The following is a 25,535-nucleotide window of genomic DNA, read 5'->3' as shown; positions in this document are numbered from 1 at the left end:
AGTCCATTAGTAGAGTCCGTGGTAAAACCAGGAGGTTTTTGTCTAATGTGGTAAACCAGCAGCCCTAGTATAGTAAGAGCGGGGGGAGATGGTATTGTTTTTTCAATAGTTTATAAGAAATTAGGTAAGAGGTTTAAGCTATCCATATAGCAGGCTAAAAGCTGCTACTGATGTTGCTACAGGAGATTAATTTTTTTTTCTCTATTCAGTAAACAAGTCCAGGATGGAAGGTGTTCCAGAGGAGGAAGAGGAACACAAGAAATCCAGGGAACAAATTTTATTTCCTGATGCAGCCCTATCCAAAATAGGGAGACTGCTACAGGCAGCATATATAGCATGCAACTGAATTTTGGGAGGGAAAGGAGTAATAGTAATTTCCCCTAAAAGAATTCTAACAACTTATTTCTATAATGCCCACAGTATTATAGATAACTTGCCTTTACACAGAACAGCATGGCAGCAAGGGAAAGCAGATTCTGCTTCCACAACTACATGTTGTCATGTATGTATTTCAGGTCACTGATACTGGTGTAAGTAGTTATGACAAAGTAGGTTCATCTTACCAGGAAAACGTATTTTGATATTCTATCCACTTCTATTTTTTTAAGCTAGAGGGGAGTTAATTATAGCACTCATCTGTTTCGAAGGGAGTAGAGCAGAAGGTAAGTTTTAACTTCATACTTTGAAGCTGCTATGAATAAGTTGATTAACAGTGTTCCATGGAAACAACCTGATGCACACACTTATTTTCTGTGTGCTCACTTCTGTGTTCTTAGAAAAGCACAAGCTTGTGTAAGCGTAATCAATACAAAGTTACTCAGGGTACTGTCTCGTGTGGGCAGTGGACAATAACTGCATCTTAAGTCAACAGGCACATATAAATCAAGCTTAATTAAGAGGAACAGAACATCTTGGCAGGTTTTGCTTTACCTACTGGCACTGTTACAATTTAATAATCTATGCATACGGAAATGTGTGTATTGCTGCACTCCCAATAGAACTTGCAGTTCTGTAAGGGCATCCTGTAAACTAACAAAGTAAAATGTAGTCAGTGTAGGAGAGAGAGTATTCTTCTTTCATTATTTCCACGAAGAACTGTTTAGAAGCAGACAGAAAGTGATACTGCTCAAAGCAGGATAATGGTGGGCTGAAGAACAGCATTCAGAGCAGTACAGCTTTTGAAAAGTTAAGTGATTAGATGAATTTAATTATGAAAACTCTGATTTGCTGTACAGATTATTTCTTGTGTTTTCAAAACTAGTATCACTGCTTTCCTGCTCAAAATAACAGAATAAAGAGAAGTGTAGTTTTCTAATAACATCTATTGCATGGAAATACACATATACTGGAAGAAAAGGGAGGCTGTACTGCAGAGAGCATATTCAACTACAGAGCCATTCTCTGGGCAATGCTGCATAATTTAAGAGTGGGTAAATAGGCCTTCAGGGGCAACACACCACAGAACAGATGTTTAAGGAAACAAAAAAAACCCCACGAACAAAAAAAAAAAACGCAGAAAAAAGCCTCGAAGCTTTGTCCAGTCATACATTTCTTCCTCCCTGAAAAAGGGACAGGTACATTGATATGCGCTTAGTGAGCGAGTTATACATCAGACATCACAAAGGTCCTTAAGGACAAATGTTTTAAAGCTAGTCTCCTTTTGGACAGAAAAGGGAGGAAGTTGACTCTGTCTTCCAGTTCCAGAGTGCAGTGTCTTATTTCTGATCCTAACTCTAAGTCAATATTTATTGATCAAACTAAGCTTTTTAGGTCGACAAGCTCTCTACGAAGCAATTCTGTTCTCTCAAGCCTCTGCAAGGGCCAGCAACTGGTGCTTAACTACTGCTTCCACTCCAGAATGTCACCCGTCCTCCAGCTGTCCCAGAGCCATTCTGGGACACTTGCACTGCTAAGAGAGCAACCCTGCTGGAGAGGGGCTGACAAAAGCACTGAAAGACTACAGCAAAGCAAGTCCCAGTGGGCTGTATGCTTTTTAAAGTCCTGTCCAGTTCTGAGTGACAAAGTTGAGCATGAAACCTGTACTGCCAAATGTACCAGCCCCTTAACGAGAAGGACATCTATGGGAAGCAGTCTCGAAGTGGAGATTTTGAGGAAAGGCTGGTGTTTTCCAAGTCCAACTGATAAGTTGTTTTTTTTTTTTTAAAACAGGTCACTGTTTTTAAACAGGTCACACATTTTTTAAAAAAAATGGTTGAGTTTCCACCCACCAAAAATCACCATCAGTCAAATCAATAAAAACCATTGCTGCTAATTTGGGCTAAAACATCCCCCTTGTATAACCCAAACTACTACCACCCATCCATCTAAAGAATTCTTAAGCAGCGAATCCTCAGGAGGCAGAGCCCTGCTAAGAGTCTGCACACTAGAAGGCAGACAGGAAATCTGGCAGTCCAGTATAATGTGACTTTTCTGATGACAGTTACTTCTACAGGACAAGGAAAAGATGGAGGCAGTGCTTTGGGGCAGTGTTTCATGCTCAGCAAGTTTGTAGAAGGAAGGAATGCAATTCTATAAATCACTTGTACTGTATTTCTGTTTCTAGACTTGAATGAATTTCACTTTTCCTTTGTGGGTCAGCATAGTAAACATTAAAGAAAAGGTGTATTTTTCTAAATCTCTTTCGCCAATAGAGGTCTGACCTGCAGCCAACAGATGGATTTATTTATCCACAGAGGACAGAGTGTTTATTTTTACACTAAGATTGGCTATGGCATTGAATAAAAAGTATGACCTTTGAACTGTCTAAACCTTAAATACTATGAACAAATTGCACAAATGAGTAATATGGTGGACAATTCCATCTTTCTTCCTAATAAATCTCTCGTTCTCAAATGAAGTTACCCGGAATTAAACTTCCAAGTGAAATACAAGAGATCCTTGTGGTCTAATTACAGACTACTTTCAAAATATTTAAGATTTCTCCCAGTTTGTAATCTGTAGAGAACAATGATGATTAAACTATTCCTAACTACACTGTAAATAAAGCAATTTGGCAACAACTTTAGCTATTTATAGCATTAAAAATGTCATCTGAACATTTATATTGTCTTAATTTGGTAGCAGTTGAGTGGGAAGAAAAATAACTGCACATTGAATTTTAAATTGAGCTGTATCTACTCACTAGCCAAAAAAGCCTGCAAATGTAAAGTAAATGGAATGCTTTTTGTACAGTAAGTTGCTTCCTCACGTGATGCTGTACCCTGTACACTTGGCTTCATTTGCCGTCTGTGTTGTGGTTTGTATGCCAGCCACTGTTATTAACTGTACACAACACTTAGATCTGCACTGTAATCTTGGTTCATTTGCCACTGATTGTAACCCAATGCTACAGACTTCTCTGTATATAAAACCATAACCATGTCCCATTTGCTTCCAATAGCACACAATAAAGGCTTATCTCTGTAAACAGGAATCATGGCCTTATGATTGCTTTGGTTTTTTTTTTTTGTTTACAGTGAGGAAACTGGCTTTAAGGTTTTTTGAAGCCTTGGAAGCCAAACCACAGAAGTCCATTCTACTTTAGTCAGGTACTAGGCTCAGCAGAAAGGGGAGACAGGCCTCCTAAGGCTGCAGTTCTATCAGAGGTGATTATTAGCAAAGTTGTGACTTTGAGATGTAAACATAAAGCACATTTATGCTGTAACAAGCAGAATGCATTCCTTCGCAAAGGCGTATACAGGACTGGAATTGTGCAAGGGCTGCTGCACACAAATACCTCTGGGGCTTAGCCAATGAAAGCAGTAACAGAAAAGCCCAGAAAAGGCTGCAATGAGACTAGCCAGGAAGGCAAGTTTTACTTCGGAATGAAAACCAGGCATTTCCTAGTATCTGGCTAATTAGAAAAAATGGGTGTCTATTTTCTTAGAAGATAAACTGCATATATATAAAAAATTAGTAAGGTTCTCAAACTTCTTTCCTCTCCTGCCCTTCTCATTTTACTGTATTTCCTAAACATTAAATTCCTGTGCTCCCAGTTTGTCCTCTGAGGTCTGAAGCAAATCCAAGCAATTTCCTTGAGGAATTGAGGGCAGGAGTTGAGGATACCATGAGAATTGTGTGGCTGTCATCGTTTGCTTGAGGCTGCAACTCATGGTAAGATTTACTGGAATATACAAGTACGTCCAGTCACCTGGAGTTACAAAACACAGTTTTACTCTAGAAGGGAAGACAGAGAAGTCATTTTATCATATGCTCTTACCATTTCTTAGAAGCATTTTTTTTCTGGTCTTTAATTCAACATTGAAGTCTAAGTGCAGAGGTCATTCATCAAATTCAGAGATCGACCTTGAGGAAGCATTAAAAACTGTTGTGAGCTGACTAAAGTTGAGATATTGCTCTTAATAAAATAAAATATATGGAACCCCACAGTTTAGCATATATGATGATAACCAGAACGAGGCTTTGTGTGAGACTTTTGCATGCAACAAAACAGTGTGCAGCCAGCTGAATCTGCTGTTGTACAGCAAACAAGTCAGTTGTTATGCACATAAGAGCTATTGAGGGACCACTGTACCAAAACCAACTAAACCATGCGTCACTTGAAATTCAGAGCTGCATCAAATATTTAGCAAGTAAGATCCATAAAGAACTGAACACAGTCAGTTAAGAAAACATCATTAACGCTTGGCTGACACTGAGATCTGTTTTACCCTATATATCAGCATAATACCATACCTATGTACATGGTTAATGTTAGCTAGCTTATTAAGAGGTCATTCAGAAAGCTACCTCAGGATTATCATCTCGGAGGTGCTGAGAAGGCTGACAGCTCTTCAGCAGTAGCCTGGCAATTGCTGGTCAGTGACAGCTACTGAAATGAGCTGGGCCCACTCCAGGAGCTGGCTGACATTCTGTGGCCTCACGGGAATGAAACAAGAGGTAGATAAGGGAGCGGTGCATGGGAGTATTGTATTACTGAGGCTAGATTGATAAAGGAGGTTAGCATGCCCTTCTTTCTTCACTGTGAAACTGCCTGACATCTCCTACTTTTAGTTTTATTCCTGTCCTGCTGTAGCTAACCTAAACTTGCCCAGGCAGTTACACAGTGCCTTGCTTGGGAGAACAGGGAAGCTGCAATTTGTGGCCCCTTGTACTCATTATTATTACCACCTCTCCCCCCCACCCCCTCCAAACCAACGAACAATACCCAAGTCTGTCTACTTTTTCTCAGCATACAATATGTCTCTTGCTATCAACCTGCAGATGAATGCCATGCAGCGAGATCTGCAACAAAGCTCCTTCATAATTTTCAGGCCCTCCTCAATGTTGCTTGATGGCTGTAGCCCCATCCTTTGCTGGTACAGCACTGAGGGGCTCCATGCAGAAGGAACCATCTGCTTAACAAGCAAGATGCCCAGTTTATCTTGCTGCAATCAACATCACCTTCAAAGACTGTACTTGATTACAGAGAAAGCAGGAAAAAATTATTTGTTGTCTGATGTCCATGCAACTAACAAGACAGCCGGTCACCTCCACATGCAAAGAACTGCTGCATCTATAAACCTGCCCAAAAAATCAGAGAACTAGCTCAAGTCTTGCTTCACAATAAACACACAACACCAGACAATGGCAATTCCATGTCCTACTTTTAATTTCAGTGGCCTGATTTATCTAGATGTCAGTTCCCCTCTCCTCATGAATAAACAACAGATCCTGAATGCAAGGTTTTGTAACATGCATTTGGGACACAGAGGGATGACAAAAGCTCCTTATTTACTCAAAAGCACACTTTTGGCCTGTGTACAGCAAACACTAAACCATCCCTCATGCTGGTCTACTTTGATGCTGGTCTTTTTTAAGAGACTTGCAAAATGGTAAAGAAAAGCAGTTAATGCAGAGTGAAAGTAGAGGTCTATTTTCAAAAGAAAAGTAGGATACTTAACAGTATCTCAAGCAAGGATATCTATGTTCCTCAGGCTCACAGACACCTTTCACAAGATTGCTAGACAGTTGGTGATTCCAAGTTTCCATGCAAAAAATTCAGAAGGCACTAATTTCAGCATTTATGGCTCTGAAAACTTATGTGCATGACAGTCTCAGCCACACCCTACTTGCCACAGGACCGGTAACTTGGGTCGCATCTATTAGTTGTCACTCAGAGCAGAGACTTAAGCATCAGTTCAATTCCTGTTGTTCCACAAAAACCATGTAAGAAGCCAGATTACAAAACTGTCCACTGGATGCCAGCTGTAGTGGTACAAATTTCATCCTCAGACCAAAGTTCCCACAGAACTACTGCACTCTTCTTCAGCCCCTCCATCAAGCACCTAGTCTCCCCAGTGCCAGAGGAATCTCCAGCCCTGCTGCAGAACTCCCTGCTGGCACTTTACACTTACTTGAGCATTACCTGTCCTTACCGGGCAAGCATTCAATAAAAGAGAAGAGTAATTTCTTCACCAGAACTGTCCCCTCTGCTAAGCTAGCACAAATTCTTGGTGAACAGCACCCCTCTTTCTGCAAGAATAGAACTGTCACCTCACTTAATGGCTCATGACATAATGCTGACTAACTGGCTGTTTGCTGCAGGATTGAGTTCTGCCAAGTCAGCTAGAAAGAGTTCTTCTCTTTCCCATTTGCTAAGCTGTAAATTATCCTTCCCTTTTGTGACCCCAATCCTTGGTACACTCAACTGAAAGAAACTGGAGCTGCTAATGCTGCCAGGGCCTTGAATTCATCTTCACTTTGGGCTATACTTTCCAGCGCATTTAGTTGTAAAGCTATAAAAAGCCTGCGTGTGCTCTTGTTACAGTAATACAAAAAGGCCCTTTCTTGCTCCAAGCACAAACATGGCGCAAAAACCTGAAAGGGCTTTCGGATCTCAAAAAGGGGTCACATACCTAGCACAAGTAACACTTCCCTCTTACCCTTTGCTTAGGTGCTGACATATCAAAGGTGGGATTTCCTGCTTGCAGTAAAGGAACACTCAGTCCTCTGCTGGTTGATTTATTCAAAAAGAGATTTGTTTTTCTTAAATCTAGGTAACTTCTAATCACCATACAAGAGGAAAGGCTAAAACAGGGCAAGATAACACACTATAGCTCAGTAAAACAAATTATGTTGCCCTGCACAGCAGTTCCACACAAACTCCTATATTGCTAACACTGCAGGTCTTGAGGTAGCAACAGGATTTTTGCACACAGCACAAAGCAAGCAGGTGGTCAGGGATTTCAGTTGCACAGGTCAGTTGTCCTGCTTTTAATGAACAATGTGGTTTTGAGGAAGATGCTGTTACATGTTGAAGACAAGTAACTTCTGTCTGCAGCTTGGGAACTGCAGAAATCTGTGGGTGCCTCAGTTTAGGCTGTGAATAAACAAACCTGAAAGATGAAGATGAGACCAAATCCCAGTGATCGAAAGAAGGGTGAGGAGAGCTTTATCCACCTTCTATTAATATAGTTATTCCAAAAATCTTCCTTATGCTCGTTAAGATTAAAGGGTTAAGTCTCCAGAAAATTAAGCCAAATTGCAAGAAACTGCTCCAAACTGACTTTGAGGGCTCCATTTCTATGGGGTCTGAGAAGAAAGGTGCTCTTGCAGAGGAAGCCAAGAGCCAGTTTGCAAGCCTCAACCTCAACTGGCAGACCTCGTCCCACTCAATCTCATTTCATCTTGGCAATAGTGAGGGCAGAACCCTGCCTGCACCCTGCCTGGCTGAGGTGTGGGATTGTTCCTACTCAACAGCTCTGTAGTTGGAGATGGAAGGCACAGAAATCAATAAGGCATTCCAGTGATGCCACAGTTACGAAGAAGGATCTGTCCCTTACAGCTCTGGCTGACCTGTACAGAAAAGGCAGTATCATAGATTCTTTGTTATTATTCCAATCCTTTGTTCTGTGAATTCTGTTCTGCATATAGATGAAGGTAAAAACCACAGAGCTCCTTAAGGGTGGCATCTGTTTACAGCATCCAATAGAAGCCCAACAGAACTGGTCTGACAAGATCGGGCTGCATGTCCGAGCAGCTATCTCAAGGTATTTTATACTCCATTTAATCTCTCGCCTCCCTTGCTATGTACAAAGGGCACGTGGACTATTCAGGGTTGTCTGGGACAATGAACTGATTTATTTTAATACTGGAACAAATTAAAAATTACACAGCTGAAGCAAAAGACAACACCCTCCCTTGCAAAAGGGGAGACTAGCACATACCCAGATTAGAAAAATGCAGCAGTGTTCAGGTGAAAGATGATAAATAAACTAAATTCAAGTACCTTAAATTATTCTCACTGAGAACAAGTGAATGAAGACTTGGACAAAATTTACAACTTCCCAGTTACACTACTTATTACTGGCCTCCTCATTCTGTCATAACCACAGAAATGAACAGCATCTGTAACTTCTAAAGATGTTAAGGGATCAGAGCAGGCTATTGAGCTGCTAGTGGATTCTAGAAACAGTCTATTACTGTAATGCTGAGCCTGAAGGGACCCAGGAGCTCTACATCTGTGCTAGCAGCAGATATCTCATCCATAATTCATAGAAGTCTGGCACAGGCTTCCATAGCCCCTCTGGCATGCTGGGTTTTTCACCATACCATGCAAAAAACACCTTAGGGAGACGCACAGTCATCATCTTGTAGAAACACTGTCCTGTCCCCTCCATGCTAGATGAGATCTTGTTCCACAAGTGATTCTCAGTGGGATTATGCAGCAGTCCTACCATGCCCTGGGTAGGTGGAGAGCTCAGATATACACTTCTCGGTAAGCAACAAGCCTTCACCAACCTCCTCTTTCCCATCCATTCAACTCTGGTGCACCAGTATTAAATGACCATAAAACCACTTCTTTAAACTAGCATAAGCCTTCAGGGCACAGAAGACATTAAGTCACTTCCCTCTTTTCCTGTCAGCCAAGAACTGTGCCAAAACCACAGTGGTATTCTTGAACTGATAAAACCCCTTTGCTCACACCATGAAAGCTGATAGTGGCACAGCACTTGGTCTCATCTCAGCAAGCGCTTTCCTACCTTTTCCCAGGCACAGAAATGGAATGAAATCTGCACATCAGTCTTCTTTTCCCTACTTGGGATAAACTGGCCAGATAGATTAGAAAAATCCAACAGGAGTCATTCTAGTGTCACCTCCCAAAATTCATTTATGAACGTGGCTCTAAGGCTACCCTTTACCCTGGATCACACAGACAACTCTGTGCACTAACAGATGCTCACAGCAAGGAGTTTAAACACACAGCTTTGATGTACTCATGGTATAGATTAACTGCATGATGACAGCTCCTGCTCATATCTGGCAGCCTGCAAATCTCATCACTTCTGCACCTTCTGGAGTCTGAGAGTCCAGAGTGGCTGTGATTCTGTCTGAAGCACTGTAGAACCTTCCTAAAAATCATGACTTTTGTCATACAAGCTGTTGATTAAGGTGAACCGCTGCAACACCATAACTAAAACAGCGTGCTCACTTCTATAAAACAAGCTGTACTCTGAATAGTTATCACCTCCAGAGACAGTAATGTACAGAGTTAAGCTGCACACCAAAGGCCCATAAGGTGAGCTCATGATACAGTAAGCAAACAGCTATGGTCACATCACCTCCGACTATAACTCAAGTCACTAAAGCTGATTAAAAAATTCTTTTGGTCTAACATTTTAATTAATGTAAATTTAAAGTTTTTTGTATTCTGAAAAACTTTTCACTATTACATGATAAACTTTTTCTATAGAGTTTGCTACAGCTCATACCTCAACCGGCATTAGTAAAGCAAGAGTAACAGAAAGACTTATCAGCACTCTAAGCCAAGTTCAAGATGAATTAGAAATACATCCCATATATACACACTTCAATTTTACTACACTTCTTCCTAGCACATCCTTTCTGTACAAGGACATAACATAGCTTGCAGAACAGACTCAGAATAATACGGAATGTTCTAGTCTTGTAACTACTCCAGGTATCACTCAGATTGTACATTTTGGATTTGCTAAAAGCAAATGAGTGTTCACACAGAGGTTTTTGCTAATGCTGGGCACCTAGTATCATTAGATTCCTTGGAAAACTCCAGGCTTAATGATTTGATCATTTCGTAACAATTTGTTCAAACAAGCTATAAAGTTTAGTGACAGGGGACAGCATGCTGAAAGCAGGTCTCCCAGATCCAGCTGTGCCAAAGCGATAGTCCCTGCCCCTGCCAGCTTTCTCACTGTCATCCTCCCAGACACTATCACAGCCACGGACTTGCTAGCTGCACGGTTCCTGAAAGTGCTCCCAGCAAAATCAGCTGGGTCAGTTTAAGCACTTTGGTTGCTGGTCTGAACTAACCACTGCTCATTTTGTAAGAAGCAAATTATAAAACACTACCAACTGCTCTGCTGGCAAATCAGCGTGAGTCATTATGCTAACAGCCCACAGCAACTGGCTTCCAAGGGCAAACACCTCTGATGTTGGCACTGCATCTGGAAGACAGCATCTATCCAGAAAGCTAGAATATGCTCCTCTCTCTTCCACCTCAAAGCAAGGGAAAATCATAAACACAAAATAAACTGTGAAGCATATCTGGAACTCACATTTCGTTCAGAGCGGTGCATTACGTGTCACGTGTCATCTGTATCTAGTTCAGAGTACCTTTCAGGACAGAGCCTTCTATTAGAAAAAGCTCAGTCAGCAATAGTGTATCTCCAAAAAACCCAGTTGGCATCTTTCCTACATCACCTACCTAGAGAACATCAAGCTCCTGGGACAGTTATCACCAAAACTTTTCAATACAAAAAGTGAAAACCAGCATTAAAACATCAGAGTTATCTATAGCAAAAAGAAGAGCCAGAAGACTAATGCTACAGGATGTCTTTACTGCAAAACCATTTTAAGACACTCAAGTTAATCCTACTGGATTGAGTAGTTAAAACTTTACTGCTCTGTCCCTACGATTGCAAACAAAGGATTTAACTCAATAGCAAATGGCCATCAGGCCAGCTGTAGATCTGCCCCCCACCTCACGCCAGCACTGGTATGCCTGGGTGAGTGTTGTCACCAGGAAGCCAGTAGCAATGTTCAGTTGGGAGAGAAGGACTGTCCTTTTGGTGTCGTCTGATCATTGTTATCAGTTCTACCAGACTGCAAATCTGCACCTAAGAAGATGGAACACACTCATCAGAGTCTGCTTTTTAGCAAAACTGAAGGTTTAGGTCTTGTAGAGTTAATCATTAGACAACCACAAACTCAGCACACATTTGAATGTCTTAAGGCAAAAAAAAATTCAAATAAATGAAAAGCATAGCATGAGAAACACACCTGCAAGAAAGCACCTGCAAGTATTTTCTTTCTTTACTTCTTCTCTGACATACGTAGAATTAATATGACATGCCAAGCAACTCAATAATACGTGTATTAAGGATAAGACAGTACAAAGAGAAATATTATCTTGAAATCTGCATTTCTGGCTGGATGCTATTTGGCATCCTGACAGATTCTGTCTTTATCAGTTTATTGCTTGAATTATCTAATTGCTGGATTTTATTAAAATAGATTTTAGCTCCCTAAAAGTATAGAGAACATTTAATTTAACATTAAAAGATCATTCAACAAAGATTATTTCTGTTAAGAACCTTGCTATTTAACATTGCTCTTTAGAAGTCTTGCAGGGTCCAGGACTTTTACAGTGCCATCTGCAGCCATTTCAGCTATGCCAAGTTAGGCCAAACGCTGTAAAATAATTACTCAATTAAAAAACACAAGCTATTTCACAAAATTGGTTAGCAAACTGCAGTCCTCAGGGGAAGATCAGATAAATCATAATCTCCTCCCGTTACTTCGGGAACAGAAAAGTTCTATTTACAGTAGTTTTTACCCAATATACATACATTTGTATGCATTACATGTGTAAATGTGTAAGCTATAGTAATTTTTTTTCTACATACACTAGCTACTGTACAGAAATAGCTTCCTTTTACACATCTATACAAGCATTACCTCAATGATTCTAAGATTTTCAGAAGCAGAAATTTGTTTTCCTTATTTGAGCTTTCTGTACTTCCAGCATCAGAATACAGCCAACATTCAGCAGAGCCTATAACAGGGAGGAGGAAACTGTGAACTGCCTTAACCTGCTCAGCAGTTAGTGATTTGATTGGCTTCTCGTTGTGCAGGGTCTCCACGGGGAGAACAGTACAAGGCAGCCACTCATCACATTATAGATCAAACAGTTCAAGCGCACAGTTCTTTATTAGTTCTCACATCCTATTTCAAAGCTTTCCACTTCAGGAGGCCTCAATTCACCTCTCAGCAAAGATGGTGCAAGAAAGGAACAAACCTGTCTATGACTGTGACAAGCTGACATGAAAATTACCCCCTAGAATAGCAGGTGCTGATGCTACACAGGAAGAGAACTTACCGCCTTCCTCGACCTGAGGAGCCTACGGTGTTGTCTGCAAAGGGGAAAAACAAAAGAGGACAATTTAAAATCCATGCAAATTAAGATAAAATTTTATAACTTCTCCACAAAGATCATTAACGCATTATCAGGTTCAGCACAGGTTTCCCCCCAAATATTATGAATCTCCAGCGATTAACATTATTTTTCTAAACCTCTTCTGTCTTCCCTGCCCTCATGCTCTCCAGAGACCAGCACACAGCAGTGCAGATGCTGGGGCAAGCTCCAGGAGACTAGCCCACTAAGGGGACCCCCCCTCACACCACAGGCGCTGTGTGGGGAATGAGGGAACCGCCACGCCGAAAGGCCTCTGCTCCCCTCTAGGCCTCAGGATCAGGGGCGGCTCAGCAGCTCTGGGCAGGCTGCTTGGGCGCCATCAGTGAGCCTGCACTCAGTTCCTCCTTCCCGCCTGGGCAGACCCAGCCTTTCCTCTCACCACCACCCTGCTCCGCAGCCCCTTTCTCCTCAGCGCAGTGCCCACCACCGTGGCACGGTGCCTCACCTACCACAAAGCTTCCAGCAAACAAGATGGCCCCATGGAGAGGCCGCGTGGGTGACATCCAACGCCAGCCCCAAGAGCCGCCATCTCTCATGGGCTGCTCCTGCTGCCAATCAGTGTGCCAGCCTATCAGAGATTGCTCTGGGACCTGCAGGCTCCACCTCGACTCCTCAGGAAGGAGGAGGGAGCCATGAGGGCCACTGAGGTGGCAGGCACCACAGCCTGGCTTCCCTGGGGCGGGGAGCTGCCCCTCGCGGGGTTTTCCGCTTTGCAGCTGTACAGGCAGGGGCCTTAAGAATTCCCCCTCAACTAAACCAATCTAAGATAATCATCCGCATGTTAAACTTCAAAGTCAGCTCGGTTCCACTCATCCCGTGTTCAGCAAGAACTCACAACGTTGTGAGAAAACACTTGACTTTCCACGTTGCATCCACGTCAGGCAGCAAATACGGTTTCTTAACAGGGGCAATCATGGTTTTCTCACGGTCCATGCTTTCCTGCTGTTCCTGTAACTGGACTGCAGCTGTGTGGCCAGATTATCCTAAGAAAAAGCCTTCAGTATGGGATTACACTTTGTCCTATTTCATTAGCATGCAGAAAAAGCAGCAAAATCAAATCCTAATTCCTCAAAGTCATTATGGATGTGCAGCAGTAAATTGTAGCAAAATTTTGAAGGTATTTGTATGCATAGTCCTTGATCGTCTTCAGTACTACAGAAGGAATAACACTGCACAATAAAAAAATGTGAGGAAAAAAAGAGGAAAATTTAAAATAGAAAGTAATCCTCACTGTTGCACATGGACACCACGTTTTCGTTATTTTTTTAAGAAGCACCTTCAGTTTAGTTAGTTGGCTTGCACCAGCTTCCTTGTTCAATCAGGGCACTGGGCACGTGGCTGGCAAAAGCCACCCACCCTGCAGCACCGTCCCCTCTCCTGCCGTGGGCTGAAAAACCTCGCTGGATTAAGCTCTTAACGTTAGGCACCTCTGAAGTGTCTAAAGTTAGGCTGGATGAACGCGAGCCAAGCTGTTGAACAGATGGAGTGAAATCCTCCTCTTGATAACAGGAACTTTATATCACTGCCATGGATAAGAAGGGCAGCTAAAAAAAGTCAGGGAGGTAGTTATATAAATTTCAAGAAGGCTTACCAGCAATGCTTAAAGGTAAAACTTTCCAATAGATCTTGGAATATCCACTTCCAGCTGCAGACCCTGAGCAGCCAAGAAGTTCTGCAACAAAAGGAAGATCTAACACTAGAGCTACCACACTATGAGACCATAGGAGCTTAATGATGCAGCACAAACACGCAAAGCATTAGGAAGCTGGAGCCTGGAGCACATGAGACTTAAAACACAGCATCAGCAGTGGCACTGCTCTTGAGTTCAGTGCACAAAACCAGCTGAGAGGCATATGTGAATAGAAAGGTGACTGATTACCAACAAATAACTAACCACATTACTAAAGCCAAAACTGCTACCAAATACACTAATTCCTTTTCACTTACAGGTCTGTAAAATAGTCCTGCTTATTGCAGCTCTGACTCAATGTCTCTTTTTTTTTTTTTTTTACCTCGCTTATTCACATTCCTGAACATCTGCAAATTCATCTTCCTCGTGTTAAAAATTACCTGCTTCCTTGTGTTTCACATGTAATTGCATTTCAAAAGACATGCGTCTCAGCACAGGATCCATTTTTCTTAACTAGCTGTGGATATTTTAGATGGGAGTCAGATGTGAAATGCATTGGTAATATTTATTTTTGAGCATCAAAATCCTTCAGGTAGATATCTAAAATAATGCATAATGACTGGAAACTGGCTATAAAATGTTTTGTATAAAATGCTGTGAAGCCATTAGTTTCTCATTATATATGATCCATGTCCATGCTAAAAAGGGGAGTATATGCTGCATGCAATTTTGATGTAATGTTTATTTCGTGAGTGGAAGAGATCTGAACAATAAAACAACTTTCACCCCCCCTTTAAGTACCTCATTTTTGGAGGAAAGAGGAAAGTACACTATTTCCCAGTCCCTTTGGAGAAGACCAGTGGATGAAATGTTTTAAGCTTGGATTGTGCCTCCTTTCCCCTATTTACGTTCAAACTTTCCCAAAAGTTGTAATTATTGAGAAATTGCAGAGCTGAAGTTAACCAAGGGATGCACCTCTGTGAAAGACAAAGCAGCAAAGACTCTGCACAACCTTATAATGCCATTCTCTTAAAGCAAAAGTATGGTTAGAAAAGTGACAGCGTGGTAACAGCCTCCTAGGGCAGCGCCGCTTTCGGAGTCACCTTTAGTCATTTTGGTGACAAAAATACATTTTTACTCCTTGTTATCTCCGCAGAGCATGCACAGCTAGGGGAGCCTGCACTGCACTGTGACCCAATTAGTGCAGTCATCCAGTCGCACAGCTAAACCCTACATTCAGCTATGACTAGAAAATCCTAGTGAAGATGATGTGAACGACACTTGACCCCACAGAATTTGTTACTGATGATGATAAGCAGAGCTAGCCTACATTTATTTTGCAGATCCAAGTAGAATTTGGAAGGTCATGAAAATAAAAAGTTCTAAATTGGACATGTTTGAGAAATACTGAGTCACAAACCTCAAGGTGCACGAGGTCATTTTTGCAGCTTCTTTTTTTCAAAGTAAACCCTAGATTTTATTATATAAAGCAGTGTTGGCAACACTTAGAATATGCAGCCTTTTTTAGCAAAGCCCTTTGCGGCATGACTATAGTTTCAGTCTTAGAGAAGCTTGCAGATGCTACTGCTTCTATTTTAAGAAGAGAATTAGTTTTATATTGCAAAATATTTAATTAATTTCCTGTTAAAATGAAATGAAACAACAAAATAGTTATACAATTTTACTAGTTTATATTTCAATTCATAAAGTATACACACTGCAACTATGCTACCACAATGTCCACGCATCTAATATTGATGGAGTTACAGGTTGGGGTTTTTTTTTGGTATTAAACAATAGAGATAATGTATGCAGTTAAGGAAAAAAGCTTGGACATAGCATGTTCTATTCCGTAGTTACAGAGTACATTAGCTAGCATTAGTACAGTAAACAAGAAAAAGGTAGAAATACAAAATAAACCAAATATCTTTATATACAAACCAGTGCCTCTTATTGTTACCAGCTTATACTCACACTGCACACAAAATTTATCCACTGATGCAATAGATACTTCAGCATAACACAAACCATTATAAATTAAAAAAATTACAAGGTGCAAAACTCCATTCTACAGCTTTCTGGTGAGAACTCAAGACAATCCAATGAATAAGAAATCCAAGCACGTTTAGCACCTATTAGTGCAACTGCCTCGAGCGTGAAAAATGACCTACACAACCTCTGAACATGTTACCAGAGAAGTGAGTTGGATAGCTATAGATGCTTGCAGCTACGCTCACGCAGTGATTTTTGCCTCATATATATCTCAGTTTATTGTTTCTTTGTCCCATTCATACCTATGTGCAAAACTAAATACTGGAAGCTTTCTCAGAGCTTCACAGAAGGCCTGCTACAGCCGGGTAAAAACAAACAAACAAAACCAAAACAAAAACCAAAAAACCTGACAAAAAACAAACAAAAAGACTCAATTAAATGTCAGACCATCCACATAATTAGTACTTATTAGCAGTCCTGGCGTTGGGGATTTTAACGCTGTTGATATGTGGATCAAACAATATGACACACAAGTGAAATGGAAATTTGCCAAGAATTCTGATTATTCTTGTCTAGCACTTAGACAAGTCTCCCAGCCTCAGGTTGTGAATTTGTTTGGCAGCCCATGCCAAAAAAGCCCAGAGTTGCATAGAATTGATTAGTAACAGAAAGAAATGCCAAACAGAGAGATGGATGCTGCATCTACTAAAACAAAGTGGGGTTGCTCGACAGGAATGCTGAAATCATCCCCATTCATAAAGCAAAACATGTCACCTCCTACTCTCCATATCCTGCCTCTGAGGACTGCTTTCTGGCACTGATGTAGTTCTTGCTAAAGTTGTCTTTTTTTCTTGTTTGGGTTTTTTTTTTTCTTTTTCCTTTTTTCTTTTTTTTTTTTTTTTTGTACTTTGTTAGTGACACTTTTCCTTTCAAATAAAATATTAAAAAAGGTTATAACTGTAAAAAAACCTATCATATGTAAACTTAACAATTAGGGTTTGGTAAGTTCTCGTACCTAGTCTGTGAAAAGCCTCCAGCCAGACCGCAGAATGGAGTGTTTCTCTGAAGAGCTTCAATCTAGCTACATCACCTGTTAAATATCAGTAGTATGAAGATCCCATGTCTAGCAATAAAACCTTTCTTGTGTTTCCACCCTCTTTATCACTGACCTATAGAAATCCTGACATGCTGTGTTTCTATTTTATTTACATTCTGGTCCTCTCATGTCACAGAATTAAACATCTGGCCAAGGAAGGCAACAAAAGGTGTTGTGTTAAGAAGGTGTGTTTGCCAGAACTGCTTTTCAACAAGTCTCTTTTCCTTGGACTCCAGTCACTGTTTTTATAGAGCTTATTGTTCTGTTGAACCATGTTTTCTTTGCAGCTTGTACTTCATTCAATGCCAGACCCAAATGGTGCTCCAAATCCTGCAAACGGAAGAGTAATTTCATTAATTTGTTATGTATTCACAGCACGAGGTTATATGAGTTAAATTTAGAAGGTTCTAGCACATCTACAGTCTCTTGGCCACTTTAGAAGTTAGACAAGTCTTACATAAATTAAAAGTAGCACAACAAGCTGATGAAGGAAAAAAAAAAAAGCTTTGAAAAGCAAAACAAGACTTGTCTCATTGCCCTCAGTGAAACACTCAGCTTTCTTCAGTACATCCAAACCCTTTAATTCTTTCCCATCTGAGAAGGAGCTATTCCCACAGGAAGCAGACTTTCTACAAACTAATTTTTACCTTTCTGTGAACAAGAAGCACTGACATACCAGTTTTAGGATAAAAGAACAATGTTGTCATATTTTACACCAATACCTTAAATACCTGGAATGCTTTCCAATCACATTTTAAGAAACATGTCTAACATATGTCACATGTTATTTCTTCATTTAACATTGATTGTAAGATAAAGAAATGCATGATTCAGTACTTTGTCAGAGCTTGGATTTCTTCCAAGAAGTTACAGAAGATCAGTCACTAAGTACTGCACTGCAGACACGCAGATGTCTGGAAGCTGTAGTAGCTGGTAAATACAGTTCATGCAATTTCAATTATTTTGTCTGCATACAGTAAGTTTCAGACCCAATGTTTGGTTAAATAACCCATGCAGGAAATAGCAGGTTACAGTTTCAACCAACAGAATCTGTTCCAACCCCTGTACAACACGCACATTTTTCTAGGAATGCAGACATACCATATAGACCACAAAATGAACCTCCAAAGCATTACCTGTATTTTACATTCTGCCTCCACAAGCTGCAACTTGGTCTGGGCCAGTTCAAGCTCCATTTCCCTCAGCTGGTTTTTCAGCGTTTCCTTCTCCTCATCTGTGTCCTCATCTGAACCATCCTTGGCAGAACTAGCAACCTTCACACGGCCTTCTTTATTGAAGAACTCCCGGCAATGCTCACAGTCATCCACTTTTTGCTAAAGTAAATACCTGATTGTGAATGCTTGCATTGAAGTGCTGGTGATATGATCAAAGCCTTTTCCTGCCTCTGCTCTGGAAGAGCAGCACAACACAAGAGGGGACCACTAGTGGCTTGCAAACTCAGGAACTTTAGGGGAAGCACAGCCAAGCAGGAGCTCCTGCCACCCCCAGATTTATGGGCTCTGGAAACACTGCTGTTATTTTTGGTAACACCGTATTGCTACAATAACAGGCTCTGTACTGCCCACATGTTACTTTACGGTAAAAGACAGTCAGAGAAATCTCCTCCAGCAAAAAAAGACCCCTCAAAAAAATTAACAGTTATTATGGCCCAGCATCAACGTTAGTATGTAACCAATATAGCATGGGAGAGAGCTGACAGTTATTCACCTCTTCTCCAAGATCTCCCCCTTATAATCTTCTTTCCAAAACCATAAGTCACTAATGAACTGTCTTTCAGCCACCATTTTAGTAATGAAATAAACTGTGTGCTTGCTGTTATGATTTTGCTAAGAGATTTAAACATTGTAGACTGTGGATCAATCTAGTCTCTTACCCGTATTTTCTCAATTTCAGCTTTATTTGCTGTTTGTTGCTTTTCCAGTCGCTCACTCAGCTGGGAACAAATCTGACAAGCAAAATTATGTTACCAGGCCATTTATAAATGTAAATTTCCTCCCAAATGAATGCTAAAGCACAAATAAATGCCTCAGGAATATTAACATGGATAGTCCGAGGGCTCTTAGAAAGACAGGAAAACTGGAATGTTGCATTAAATTGTCTCACTGTCATATTCTCATTCTCTACATATTCTTCTATGCCCAGAAGAAAAGGTGCAGTTTCAACAGAAGTTGTTAGCAGTTTGGCCTTGCTAAAGGAGCCAGAAAAGGTTAGGAATAGCATGGCTCTTTTCGTTGCCTTTGGGATAAAAGAACCAGGCAAGACAGCCACAGTAATAATAAAAAAAAACCAACCAAACCAAACCAGTTCATTCCCTGAGACCTCTGTGATGCAGACTTAATGTTTTGAATGTTATGGGCCCACTAAAAAGATAATGAACTTGCTCCCTTGATACCTTATGGTCAGGAGCTTGAATTCCAAAACAAAATCTTCAAAAAGGAAAAACACATCTTTTTTATTTCTTAAGTGCAGTTACCATTTGATTGAAGAAGGGAAGCTAGGAGAAAACACTTTCTTGGAATGAGGTGAACTTTTGATATACAAGAGCCTATTTGAACAACGTTAGTCTGTAACCAAGGCTGATGATGATGGTGACTGATGACCTACAAATACCTGTATCGGGGCAAAAAGAACTGACCACCAAGCATTAGGATCTCAGCAAAAATGCAAAACCAACCACAAGCTTCCCATTTAAAATAGCTAAAATGCCTCCTCAAATGCATGGCACAGATTACACTTATTTCCAGAAATCTCCTAAAATACCTGAGAAAGTCTTGCAATTTGATAGCAAACCACATGATCATTAAGTTGTACTTACCTGTTTGTAGTCACCAATAATAGAGCTGTTCTTTTTGATCTCTGACTCTGCCTTATCTAGTTCCCTACGACACATTTCCTTCAGCTGCAGGGGGGGGGAGGGGGGGGAAAGAAAAAGTAAAGGCTTTATATATTTGTACAGTCTGAAAAATAACCAGGTGTTATTTCCTCCTTCTCCTTAACCTCACTGCTATACTCTATACCAGGGAACAATGGTCTAGCTCAGCTCCATGCAGACAAGGAAAAGCTGGACTTTGGTGCCTATCATTGCTAGAAAAATTGACTAGCTAAGAGAAGAAAGTATTAATAAAAAGTGCTGACAGCTGAAGTCCTATACTGCATCTCTGTGCAGCAACCTCTAGCACAGTCTGTACCTTTGTGATTTCAAGTTAAAAATTCACTACCCTATAAAGCACCTGGCAGGAAAGTGAAGAATTCTGCTTTGCTGACGTCCTTTACACTACAGAAGAGGGACAAACATGACTTAGAACATTAAGCCCTTCCCACACTTCTCACTTTTTTTTTTTTTTTTCCTAAATTTCTGTACTGCACAGAAATGTGAAAGTGACAGAAACGTCCCTAACCTGAGCTGATTCTTCTTCTAGGCGCCTCTTTTCTTCTTCTGCATCAATCAACTTCTGTTTGGTCATTAGCAGTTCCTTATTCAGAGCATCTGCCTTTTCTTCCGCCTGAAAACACAAAGAGTGGAGCATAGTGCTGAAGAGAGGCTTTCTTGCTGTGCCAATGCTACTTGGCAGCCATGGGCACAGACTACAGTAGGACACAGCCAAGATTGCAGTCTTTTCATTCTTATTAATAAGGGTCTGTTCATTGTTATTAATAACAATAAAATTTTATTCTGATTTTTTTTTCTAAAAATTACCATCTGCAATGGCAAAGCAGCAACAAATCAAAATTAACAAAGTATACCGCTACACTCCATCACTCCAAAACTCCTTGAATTCAGTGATTAGTCTTAGCAAAACTGGAGTGGGGATTACTCCAAAGAAATCCAATAACAGAAATAAGTTTTGTTTTTTCATCCAGACTGGAAGTTGACCAATACATTTAGAAGACAACAAAAGGCACAGAACAGTTCACAATGTGCAAGAACGATAGAAGACTATAACCAGCTTAGACCTAAGTTGAATTTGCAAACTTCCAACCTTGCAACGCAAACAGAATTAATGAAAAATGCCTCTAGAACATTTAAAAAACCCCCGTAACTCTATGAAATCTACCAATGGATGTGATACCATCTTTATTATGTCACCCAGAAAATACTACATGAAAAAACTTAGATGCCAAAGCAAATGTAAGAGTCAGTTCCCTCTCTCCTTTCCTTCTTAAAGAAAAGAGATGTCCCACCAGAAACCATACAATTCCTTTTTACTGCAGTTTAAGAATAAAGACATATTGTTGAAAAATCTCAGGCTCTTTATAAACCACTAAAAACTCTCTCTGCAAAGTTAAGACACCTTTTCCTGTCTTATACTGAGCAACGCAGTACTTCCCAATAGGTGTATGAATTCTACATAAAAATAGATCAATAACTCAACTGATATATAAAATCTTCAGAAAGTAGCTGTACCAATTCCCTTCAAAGGAAGAAAATCAAACAGTGAATTTTAGTCCCTTAAAGTCCTGCTGATCCTTTAAAACAGATGGTAAAGGCAAAGAGAACATCTTTTCATTATACATCGTTTTTAAGCTGTTTTGAAGTTAAAGAAAACTGGGATGTGGGGAGTCCAACAACAGTAGAAAAATGAAGCCTATTTTCTGGTCTAGTGCAAAGGATATTAAGGAAATTCTTGTATTTCCAAATGCTTTGCTTTGATCTTTTAGGTTGCAAGATTTCTGACATGGCATGAAGGTATTAAAAAAGGTGTATTAAACAATGTCCTTTGGTACTTTTCTTTCAGGACATCTGGCTAGTAGAATGAAACTTATCATTTCAGGATCCAATTAGAAGAAATAATCAGGGTCCTAAAGTAGAATCAAACCTACCTATCTCCTCCTGGGGGATAACCCAAATGCTGCCAACATCATTTACCATGTTTGAAGGCATGACTATTGTATTTCCAATGAGGTATCTCAAAGAATTTGCTTAATTTTTTTTCCTCTCACAGCTCTCTATTTAAACAAATCAATGTAAAAGCACAAGTGTGCCTCATACAGGCTCAAGCAGCCACAAACAACAGTTAATAGCTTCTTCAGTACATTTTTTGCTGGAGTCCACCCCCTGAGTGCAACTGATGGGCAGTCTGCATAGCCTTCTACGAGCTATCTTTAATGAAGTGAAAAAGCATAGGTAACAGGAAGTCAACATAGCAATGCGCTGTGAAAACCCTGCTTCTAAAACATACTTCTATCATTCACAGATTTTAACACTGAAGAGCAGTAGATGTAATAAAACTGAAAGTCATAAACCAAACCTCATTAAGAACAACATTCACCCATTAGCATCAACATTTACTATGAATATTTTTCCAACACCAAGCTTCCAGGAGACCGTGGGAAACCTTAAATTCTCTGAAGCTGATAAGCTGAAACATTTTAAAGCCTGTCAACTCCTGTACTGTATGACTTTCAAAAGTCATTTTCCTTTGAGATTTCAGAAATGCACTTATCTTGGTACAGAACAAGAATGGCAAAACATGAGCACTTGAACTCTTCCCCTCATCTTCCCAAGCAGATAGACTAAAGGTGTTCTAGCCTAGCATGTACACTACAAACGCTAGTATCTTTCTATCTCTGCATGTCCTGTCAAAAAAAGCATATCCTAATAAAATCGCCCAAACATGCGTATGTAAAGAAGGGAATGGGACGGCAAGCTTAAAAAAAAAATAATCCTATAACACAAAGCGAACCCCAAGTTTCCTCCTGGGAGCTCTACTGATACAGGAAACAACCCAGGATGATGAGTTCACATGGGCAGATTTCAACAAGTCAAAGGGAAACCACAGTAACATTTTCAGAGTTGCCTAAGGTACCTGATAATCTGATTCCACTGAGAGCCAGACAGACTCAGACTTTCAAGCTTATTAAGCACTTTGCAAAAGCCTATCTACTGTGAAATCTTATTCATAAGAACACCAGTTGAAGGAAAAGAGGATACAGCATCCATGTTATTATCTCTGTGACAATTCAAAGACTTGACTTTAGCTCCTACTAGACTTCCTTTTAATATACATAGAAAAGAAAGCAACTACTCAAGTACAGGCTCAGAACCTCTCATCTCCCTCAAATTATTCTGAATGCTTTTCAGAGTAATTAGTATTTCAGTCACTGGTCCTGTTTCCTGTGGACCTCTGACACAGGCCTCTGTATCATCAGTCTGCAATAAGGACATGGAGGGAAGAATCCAATCCCACCTAAATAAAATATAGTCCATGTATCTCTTCTCCAAGGAGAGGAGTAATGAGGAATTAGCCCTAGTACCTTGTCTCCACTAGACAGCATTAAGACATGTCTTACATTATCTAAATCTTTTCGCAGAGCAATCTTGCTGGTCACCAGTTCATGTGCAAGATCATCATTTTCTTGCTCAAGCCTCATGTTTGCTTCTTGTAGGCGCCGGTTCTCACGCTGTGGGAAACAAAACAAAAGAAATCAAGAAAAAGGTCTTCCCAGGTGTTCGTCTATGAAACACAATGCTTACCGTGCCTAAGCACAAATGCCTACCTTATACTTTAAGTATGCAAAGACAACTCTGCCCACATGAAACTCAATGAGGACAAAACTAGCTAGCCATATTGTAAATACAAAAGAAAGTAAATAAAATATTAGCCTTGAGAAAAAAACACATATAAATAACTCTGCTCAGCTATTACTTATTGAGGTACAGAAATGTGTTTGAAGACTGCAATAGTAGGGGTATCGTTCTACCACCAATACCTTGCCAGGAGGTTCCCACAAGTACTGATTTTCTTGGCTCAAAATAGAATTTGCATGCTGGAAACAGGGGAGAGGGGAGGATCCTGGGAAAACCACTCTATTTCTTTGCTGCTGTTACAACTCCCAGCACACAGATAGATATTAAATATAGTTTACATAAAACTCTTCAGCTTAAAATATATAAATTCATCTCTGTATGTGTGTCTGTGTTAGTGTTACGTATATGCATAATTTTACATACAAAATGTAGCCCTATAATATATTTATTTCACAAATAAAGTATTTATAAACTTATATACTTACTGTAACATACATCATTTGAAATTAGGGAGAGGAGTGAAGGCAGGATTATAATCAATGGAAGGCAGAGTTATAATCAATTAAGCATTTTCTTTCTGTTCATGGCTTTTGGTGCAATCAGCGTGTTACACAAGTGCTAGAAATAGGCTCTGGTGAAACAGTTGTATAAGCCCAAATATAAATTCATACTATTCCTTTTTTCATCGTGAAGCTGGCCTCACAACAACTCCATCCTGGTTAACATTGCCAACAGAGATTTACTTCATGTTCATGTAGCCGATTGCCGTGTTGCATCCAAATTGGTCACAAAACAAAGACAGCTCAAAGAAAAAGGAGTCAAAGTAGGAACTTCCTGCAGGTACTGTGTGTTAAATCAGACTGGAGTAGGTAAGCGTTACCTCAAATCTTTCTATAGGATCCTCCTGTTGAGCTTGCTGCTCTCTCATGGTATGATACTCCTTTTCATATTTCTTCAGCTTCTTCTGGCTAATCTAAATTAAAGCAGCCCATTAGTTCCTGCCCAGAACACCCACAAAAGAACACAATTCACAAAGTGTTATAGTACAAGCTTTAGGCAACTCCTGCCTTCTACAAAACACAGCTAGTATCTTCACTCTTCCCCTTTTGTGGAACATAGAAAAGTTTCTGAAAGGCATCCACAGGAGCATCCTACCTGAGTCTTCCTCAGTGCTGCACCGCTATTTGATGCTCCAAATACTACAGTGGCGTAGCATAACATTGCCTCCAAACCCACAAGATATGCTTAATTTTTGAACTAGCATGATGCTGCGGTTTCTTCAGTTGCCTTTTCAGCTGTAACATTTATCATCATGCAGAAGTATTTCGTTTACTTTACGTGAGACTGCAAATGCTGAAAGGGCAAGTGCCGGCTCAGCTGACATTTCTGCTAGTGTCACTCAAGCTGAGTAGAACAGTCCAGTCCCAGAGTTGCCTAGGTGCCTCAGCAAGCAGCAACAACTCAGAAGCACGTATGCTCTGTCCCCTGCTGCTCCGGGATTGGGAAGGCTGGAATTCTGTCCTCGGCTGACAGACACAATACTAGGAAAGAGACTCTCTCAGGGTCCCAGTTTCCCCTTCTGTGAGAAGGGAGGGAAAGGTAGTGTTGAATTCAGTATTTTGTGCACAGTGTTCAAGTCCGGCAGGGACAGAGAACACAAGAGAACCTGTAACAGATCCTGACCAGCATCTTCCCTGGTGTCACCTGTCAACTCTGTCATACGCCGCAATGGTTTAGCAAAACAGACTATGCCAAGACCACTGTGAGCGTTTCACATGCAAGTTAGTATGCATCTAAATTAAATCTCTAGGAT

The 25,535-nt window shown here is 40.5% G+C and overlaps 1 protein-coding gene across 1 annotated transcript in view; it reads right to left on the bottom strand.

Annotated features, from left to right (window-relative positions):
- Positions 1-15,752: 15,752 nt before the first annotated feature.
- Positions 15,753-25,535, bottom strand: part of RABGAP1 (RAB GTPase activating protein 1) — a 29,286-nt gene continuing 19,503 nt past the window's right edge. Inside the window, exons 10-16 of the mRNA XM_009705711.1 lie at positions 24,603-24,695; positions 23,485-23,595; positions 20,592-20,696; positions 20,009-20,092; positions 19,067-19,138; positions 18,309-18,506; positions 15,753-17,502 (exon numbers count right to left, since the gene is read on the bottom strand). Of these exons, the coding sequence (XP_009704013.1) occupies positions 17,380-17,502; positions 18,309-18,506; positions 19,067-19,138; positions 20,009-20,092; positions 20,592-20,696; positions 23,485-23,595; positions 24,603-24,695 (786 nt within the window). The 3' untranslated portion in view covers positions 15,753-17,379. The remainder of the gene's footprint in view (positions 17,503-18,308; positions 18,507-19,066; positions 19,139-20,008; positions 20,093-20,591; positions 20,697-23,484; positions 23,596-24,602; positions 24,696-25,535) is intronic.

This window comes from Cariama cristata, unplaced genomic scaffold (assembly GCF_000690535.1).
Source record: "Cariama cristata isolate BGI_N322 unplaced genomic scaffold, ASM69053v1 scaffold14708, whole genome shotgun sequence".
NCBI lineage: Eukaryota > Metazoa > Chordata > Aves > Cariamiformes > Cariamidae > Cariama > Cariama cristata.
Note: the sequence above shows the minus strand (reverse complement) of the source record. Positions and strands in the feature narration are given on the sequence as shown.